Source organism: Capricornis sumatraensis, chromosome 2, assembly GCF_032405125.1.
Source record: "Capricornis sumatraensis isolate serow.1 chromosome 2, serow.2, whole genome shotgun sequence".
NCBI lineage: Eukaryota > Metazoa > Chordata > Mammalia > Artiodactyla > Bovidae > Capricornis > Capricornis sumatraensis.
In genome coordinates this window covers 208,749,628-208,757,063 of record NC_091070.1, presented here as the reverse complement: position 1 = coordinate 208,757,063, position 7,436 = coordinate 208,749,628, and the positions used below count along the sequence as shown (strand labels likewise).

General features: G+C 52.6%; 1 protein-coding gene across 1 annotated transcript; it reads left to right on the top strand.

Annotated features, from left to right (window-relative positions):
* The first annotated feature begins 843 nt into the window (after positions 1-843).
* MANEAL (mannosidase endo-alpha like) lies at positions 844-7,331 on the top strand. Its single transcript, XM_068964747.1, has 4 exons — positions 844-1,387; positions 2,593-2,702; positions 5,040-5,116; positions 6,695-7,331. Exons 1-4 carry the CDS (start codon positions 844-846, stop codon positions 7,329-7,331), a joined length of 1,368 nt encoding a protein of 455 aa, XP_068820848.1.
* Positions 7,332-7,436: the final 105 nt, after the last annotated feature.

Below are 7,436 nucleotides of genomic sequence, written 5' to 3'. Positions count from 1 at the left end.
GAACTGAACTGAACTGAACTGAACTATAGGAGGTTGTCCAAGGACAGAGCGCTTGGGATAGCTGGGTCGGGAGCATGCAGGGTGGACAAGCGTTCTGGCAAGGAGACAGTCCTGATCCTTGGACTAAGGCCCGGGCCGTGTGACCTTGCGCAAGTCACAGTCTCCCTCGTTCTCCCAAGCTCTCGCCAGGGTCTGCAGTGTTTTCCCTAGGGTTTTCCCGACGCTCCTTTAACTCGGGATTCATATTCTGCCTGGGGTGTTTGAGAAGGGGTCCGAAGGACGCGGGACCTGGGGCAAAGAAGGAAGATCTCTGAGGTAGGCAGAGGAGGTGAAGTCAGTAAAGAGGGTTCAGCGGGGAAGGAGGTCACTGGACAGAACTATCATAGACACTGCTTTCTTCCCCACCTTGCCCTCTGCTCCCATGCCCTCCAGAGCCGTCGCTCAGACCTTCTCTTGGGCTGCGGAAGGAAAGCGGTCCTTTTCCCGCAGCGGGTTCCTCCACCGCTGCCCCACGCTGAAAGGCGACAAATCCTCCGCGAGCTGTCCGCTTGACTCAGACCCCGGCTCCTTGGCCCGGAATCTCTCAGCTCCGCCACTCTCAGTCTGGGTCCCCGTCCACTCCCCCCGCGGCTCGCGACCACTTGGTCTACGCCGCCTGCATTCTCTGTGTGCTGGGCCCGCCCGCACTGCGGGGGAGAGGCGGGGAGCCGCCCACGCCGCTCTCGGCGTCGCCGTCTCCCTGGGACGCGCGCCGGCTGCGCGACGCGCGGGGGCCGGGCGGGCAGCCATGGCGCGGCGCGCGCGGAGGTAGCCCGGCGGGACGCAGGGAGCGCGGGGGCCGCCATGGCCCGGCGGCGGCGCCGCGCCTGCATCGCGCTGTTCTTGGTGCTGCTCTTCGCCTTTGGCACGCTCATGGGCCTTCGCACGCTCAAGGCTCCGGACGGACTCCCGGCGCTGGGCCCGGGCCTGGAGCTGGCGCCCTTTGAGCGACACCCGGAGGGGGCCCCCGCGCCGGCCGCCCGGGCCCCGGCCGCCCCCGCCGCGCCGCCGCCGCCGCCGCCCCGCACCGCGGGCCCGGGCAGCTCCCCAGGGCCGGCCCCAGCGGAGGCCGAACCAGCCCTGGGGCAGAGTCTGCGCGTCTACTCGGACCTGCACGCCTTCTACTACTCGTGGTACGGGAGTCCCGGGCGCGAAGGCCACTACATTCACTGGGACCACGTCATGGTGCCGCACTGGGACCCCAAGATCTCGGCCAGCTACCCCCGCGGCCGCCACAGCCCTCCTGATGACTTGGGCTCCAGCTTCTACCCGGAACTGGGGCCCTACAGCTCCCGGGACCCCGACGTGCTACGGGAGCACATGACCCAGCTGAAGGAAGCCGCCATCGGTGAGCTCCCCCCGCCCCCATCGCTCGGGCCCCAGCCTCGCCCTTCTTCGTTCCCACACCCCAACTTCCACTGCTCCTATCACCGGGCCTTTGGTCCCCCTCACTCAGCCTGGCTTCTTACCCCTTCTCTTCCAGAACTCTAATTCCATGCTCACCAAGAGGCACCGCCCCCATCTCTTGTGTTCCGACCCCTCCACCTCTGACAACCACCCCTCACCTCCACTTCCCAATTCCAGGACCCTTTCCGAGGGCGGAGCTGCTGGGAGGGTCAGTAGAAGGCGTTTGCACCAGGGCTGTCCCAGGGACAGTGAGGAGAGGGGGGCAGTCTTCATGTCTGTTGGGCTTCTAGGTTTGGGTAAGTGAGCCCTGGGTATTCTGGCCCGGAAGGAGTCTGGAGTTCAAAGCAGTAGCACCTGGGATGGCCTCTGCTTTCACACCAGGGACAGGGTAGAGCCTCAGCCCTTCCTACTTTTTCTGGCAGCAGAAAGGAAAGTTTGCACATGTATGACAGACCCTGTTCTATTTGCAGTAAGGGGCCTGGGGGCTTCTTCATCAGATAGTCTGCTTGGATAGAAGTCCATCTGTAGGCAGGCTGGGGTGGGGAAGCTGACATTTCAGATTTTGTCACTGAATTCTGCTGGATTTTACAGTACATTTCAATTTCTCTGGAAACGGTTAATGAGTGTGGAGGAGGGGGGAACTGAATGCCAGAGACTACGGTGGGATGTATTCACAAATAGCACAGAGGCTGTCCCTCAGGACACACAGAGGGTTGACAATTGAGGCAAATGTTATTTCCACAAGAAGGGTAAAATGACCTCTACTCAGGGCTCCTCTCCCTCAGAGATACTCCTCTCCTCCAGAGATAGGGCTGTGGATTACTATCTTCCAGGTGGATGAGCATTGTCCACCCATCCCCCTTTGTTTTACTACTTGCTAATGCAGGCCAAAGGCTGGCTGGGCTCTAAGGCTCCTTCCTGGCCTGGAACATTAGGGTTCCTGCAGCCATAGAGCTTCAGCACCTCAGGCGTGGACAGCTCCAGGGCTCCCTGCTCAGGGATCTGATCTGCAAGAAAAGAACCGGGCAGGAGCATCAGTCAATGGTTCATTCAGAAACCATTTGGCAGTTGGAGATGGTTTGTGAGGAAGCAGATCTCTGTTGTGAGGTATTGTGTGTCTCTGAAATATCCTGTGTTGTGTCTCAGGCGTCCTTGTTCTGTCCTGGTACCCACCTGGCATGGCTGATGATAACGGGGAACCCTCAGATGACCTGGTGCCTGCCATTCTGGACACCGCCCATCAGTACAACATCCAGGTGAGTCTCCAAGAAGAGGTCAAATGCTCTCTAGCCCATGCTGGAGATGTCCCTTCCTCCACCACAGGGATGGCGCCTCTTGGCATTAGTCCAGGTATGCATATACATAGTAAGTGTGATGCTGGGAGATAGGGATCTAATAAATACTGCCTGTACCACTCTTTATTTTTTGAGTTCTGGAAAAAATACTTTGGGAAAAATAAATAGAGGATAAATGGGAGACTAAATAAATATCACTTGGAAGAGAAGAGAAAGGCAAGGGAGAAACGGAAAGATATACTCAATTGAATGCAGAGTTCCAGAGAATAGCAAGAAGAGATAAGAAAGCCTTCTTAGGTGAACAATGCAAAGAAATAGAGGAAAGTGATAGAATGGGAAAGACAAGAGATCTCTTCAAGAAAACGAGATATCAAGAGAACATTTCATGCAAGGATGGGCATGATAAAGGACAGAAATGGTAAGGACCTAACAGAAGCAGAGGAGATTTTAAAAGGTGGCAAGAAAACACAGAAAAACTATGAAAAAGTCTTAATGACTCAGATAATCACGATGATGTGGCCTCTCACGGAGAGCCAGACAGCCTGGAGGGTAAAGTCAAGCGGGCCTTGGGAAGCATCACTACGAACAAAGCTAGTGGAGGTGATGGAATTCCAGCTGAGCTATTTCAGATCCTAAAAGACAATGGTGTCAAAGTGCTGCACTCAAAATGCCAGCAAATTTGGAAAACTCAGCAGTGGCCACAAGACTGGAAAAAGTCAGTTTTCATTCCAATCCCAGAGAAGGGCAATACCAAAAAAATGTTCAAACTACCGCACAATTATGCTCATTTCACAACTGAAGTGACTTAGCAACAGCAGCAGCACATGCTAGCAAGGTATTTCTCAAAATACTTCAAGCCAGGCTTCAGCAGCACATGAACCGAGAACTTCCAGATGTGCAAGCTGGATTTAGAAAAGGCAGAGGAACCAGAGATCAAATTGCCAACATTCATTGGATCACGGAGAAAGCAAGGAATTCCACAAAAACATCTACTTGTGTTTCATTGACTATGCTAAAACCTTTGACTGTGTGGATCACAACTGGAAAATTCTTAAAGAGATGGGAATACCAGACCACCTTACCTGTCACCTTGAGAAACCTGTATGCAGATCAAGAAGCAACAGTTAGAAGCATACATGGGACGATGGACTGGTTCAAAATTGGGAAAGGAGTACGTCAAGGCTGTATGTTGTCACCCTGCTTATTTAACTTCATGCAGAGTACTTCCCTGCTGGCTCAGAGGTTAAAGTGTCTGCCTGCAACGCGGGAGACCTGGGTTTGATACCTGAGTCGGGAAGATCCCCTGGAGAAGGAAATGGCAACCAACTCCAGTATTCTTGCCTGGAGAATCCCATGGATGGAGGAGCTTGGTGGGCTACAGTCCACGGGTCGCAAAGAATCGGACATGACCAAGCGACTTCACCTCACCTCACCTCAGAGTGCATCATGTGAAATGCTGGGCTGGGTGAATCACAAGCTGGAATCAAGTGTGCTGGGAGAAATATCAACAACCTCAGACATACAGATGATATCACTCTAATGGCAGAAAGTGAAGAGGAACTAAAGAGCCTCTTGATGAGAGTGAAAGAGAAGAGTGAAAAGCTGGCTTAAACCTCAACATCCAAAAACTAAGATCATGGCATCTGATCCCATCACTTCATGACAAATAGAAGGGGAAAAAGTGAAAGCAGTGATGGATTTTATTTTCTAGGGCTCCAAAATCTCTGCAGATGGTGACTGCAGCCATGAAATTAAAAGATGCTCGCTCCTTGGAAGGAAAGCCATGACAAACCTAGACAGAATATTAAAAAGCAGAGACATTACTTTGCCGACAAAGTTCTGGCTGGTCAAAGCTGATTTTTCCCATAGTCATGTACAGATGTGAGTGTCGGACCATAAAGAAGGCTAAGTGCCAAAGAATTGATGCTTTCAAACTGTGGTGCTGGAGAAGACTCTTGAGAGACCCTTAGACTGCAAGATCAAACCAGATCAAACTTCTTTCCGTAGTTTCAGGCAGCTAGTGCTGATCACTGGGGGCTGGCACATTAAGTTGAAATCTATTAGCTTGCAATAGCCCATTGGAATGATTCCTAAGGCTCTGCTGTGGGAGGTGGGGAAGCTTCTCACTCCTCTTTTTTGGGCCTGAAGGGCAGTGATTGCTTTTATTTCCATTGTGCCCACCACTGCCAGGTCTCCTGAATGCTGCCTCTTCCTCAGGCCATGGCTGGAGCACAGGCTTCGTAGGTTTTGCCCCTGGACAGACGCTCACCTGACCAATGTCCCTTGTGTCTGTGGCAGGTGGCCTTCCACATCCAACCCTACAAGGGCCGAGATGACATCACTCTGCATGACAACATCAAGTACATTATTGACACGTAAGGCTCCAGGGCTTGGATTTGGGTGGGGATCAAAATGGGGGCAGGGATAGGTTTGGAGGTGTAGGCCAAGGGACAAAAGGGCAGAATGCCTGTGTCCCCAGCATCTAAAAAGAGTGAAACAGTACTGGGCTTGGGGACAGCAAGCTGGGATTGAATTCTGGTTCTGTGGTCTCCACTTTGTGATCAGAAGCAAGCCTCTTAACCTTTGAGCCTTTTGAGAGCTGTTTAGTCACCAAGTTGTGTCTGACTCTTTTGTAACCCATGGATCACAGCCTGCTGGGCTCCTGTTCATGGGATTCTCCAGGCAGGGATACTGGAGGGTTGCCATTTCCTTTTCCAGGGGATCTTCCTGACCCAGGGATCGAACCTGCATCTCTTGCATTTGCAGGCGAGTTCTTTACCATGGAGCCACCAGGGAAGCCTTTTGTGAGAGTTACATAAGCTAATATATGTGAAAAGTGGCTTGTAAATGGCTTGCGTCTATCATTCATTTATTCATTCAAAAAATATTTATCGAGTGCCCTCCAAGTGTCCAGGCACTGTCCCAAGTCCCAGTTGTTTAGCAATGTGTAGGGCTAGCAGAGTCTACAACCTAGTGTGTGTTTGGGGTACAGTGGACCAGACAGTAGTTACAGACAACAAAACAAATAGTGAGCCCTACTGTGAAAAAGTAATAACAGGGTAAAGCAGAGTAATGTGCTAAGAATGTGCTCAAGAAATGGCTTTAGAGTGAGTGGTCAAGTGAGCTTTTCTAAGACACATGAGCCAGCACTTAAATGAGGAGTCAGCTGTGCAGAGATCTGGGACAGACAGAAAACCCCACGAAGAGGGCTGTCAGATGCAAAGGCCATTTGATGGGACAACTTTGACAGCAGCCAGTACAGCTGGAATGTAGATAGATGGGGTCATAGCAGGAATGGAGGTGGGCAGGCCAGATCAAGTGGGTGGGGCTTTGGTGGTCTCAGTAAGGAGCATGAGATCTGATTCACACTTTAAAAAGAGACTGGATTAAGCACAGCCAAAAAATAAATAAGAGGCTGGATTATAGGGAGATGGAAGTAGGAGCCTGGAGACTAGTTACGTGGCTGTCCGTATAGTCCAGATGGAAGATGGTGGATGCTTGGCTTGGGGCAGGGATAAATGGTTGTAATTTGTTGTGTTATTCACTCAGACTCTTGGCAACCCCCATGGACTGTAGCCTGCCAGGCTCCTCCGTCCACAGAATTCTCTAGGCAAGAATACTGGAATGGGTTGCCATTCCCTTCTCCAGGGGATCTTCCCGGCCCAGGGATCAAACCTGGGTTTCCCACATTGCAGGCAGATTCTTTACTGTCTGAGCTACCAGGGAAGTCCTGGGACAGGGAAGTGAGGCTTCAATAGAGGAATGACAAAGCTGGGGGAGGGGGAGAACTAGGTTCTTGCTTAGAGGCATGATGAGTCCAACTGTGGAGTCCAGCTGGATCCAAAATTGTGCTTGGGCATCGGGAAAGTTCTCATCTGTGGCCAGTCCTCTGGGTGTGTGGGCTCCTTTCCTCTTAGGCTGCTGCCTCAGCCTTTCCTTCTTCTGCTCTTCAGGTATGGCTCCCATGGCGCGTTTTACCGCTACAAGAACAGCATGGGTAAGAGCCTCCCGCTCTTTTATATCTACGACTCCTACCTGACGTCCCCTGAGGCTTGGGCCCACCTCCTGACGCCAAATGGGCCCCACTCAATCCGCAACACCCCCTATGATGGGGTCTTCATAGCACTGCTGGTGGAGGAGGGCCACACCCATGACATCCTGGCTGCTGGATTTGATGGCATGTACACCTACTTCGCCTCCAACGGTTTCTCCTTCGGCTCCTCCCATCAGAACTGGAAAGCTGTGAAGAACTTTTGCGATGCCAACAACCTCATGTTCATTCCCAGCGTGGGGCCTGGCTACATTGACACCAGCATCAGGCCTTGGAACAACCACAATACGCGGAACAGAGTCAATGGCAAGTACTATGAGACGGCCCTGCAGGCAGCCCTGACTGTGAGGCCTGAGATTGTCTCTATCACCTCTTTTAACGAGTGGCATGAGGGCACCCAGATTGAGAAGGCCATTCCCAAGAAGACACCGACTCGGCTGTATTTGGACTACCTGCCTCATCAGCCCAGCCTGTACCTGCAGCTGACGCGCCGCTGGGCGGAGCACTTCATCAAAGAGAAGGAGCAGTGGCTGATGTGAGGCGCCTTGAAGCCAGGGTGGGAGGAGCTGAATCCCAGCCTCTCTGGAAGATGGCACCACATGGGGCTCGGCTGAGGTTATAGGCACTTGCTCCCGAGTCAGCAG

What these genes read in the sequence shown, in the direction of transcription:
- MANEAL (XM_068964747.1), top strand. Translation starts at nt 844, where the DNA reads ATGGCCCGGCGGCGGCGCCGCGCCTGCATCGCGCTGTTCTTGGTGCTG. An exon ending in GCTGAAGGAAGCCGCCATCG is followed by an intron (nt 1,388 to 2,592) that starts GTGAGCTCCCCC and finishes GTTGTGTCTCAG; the next exon opens with GCGTCCTTGTTCTGTCCTGG. An exon ending in CCCATCAGTACAACATCCAG is followed by an intron (nt 2,703 to 5,039) that starts GTGAGTCTCCAA and finishes TGTCTGTGGCAG; the next exon opens with GTGGCCTTCCACATCCAACC.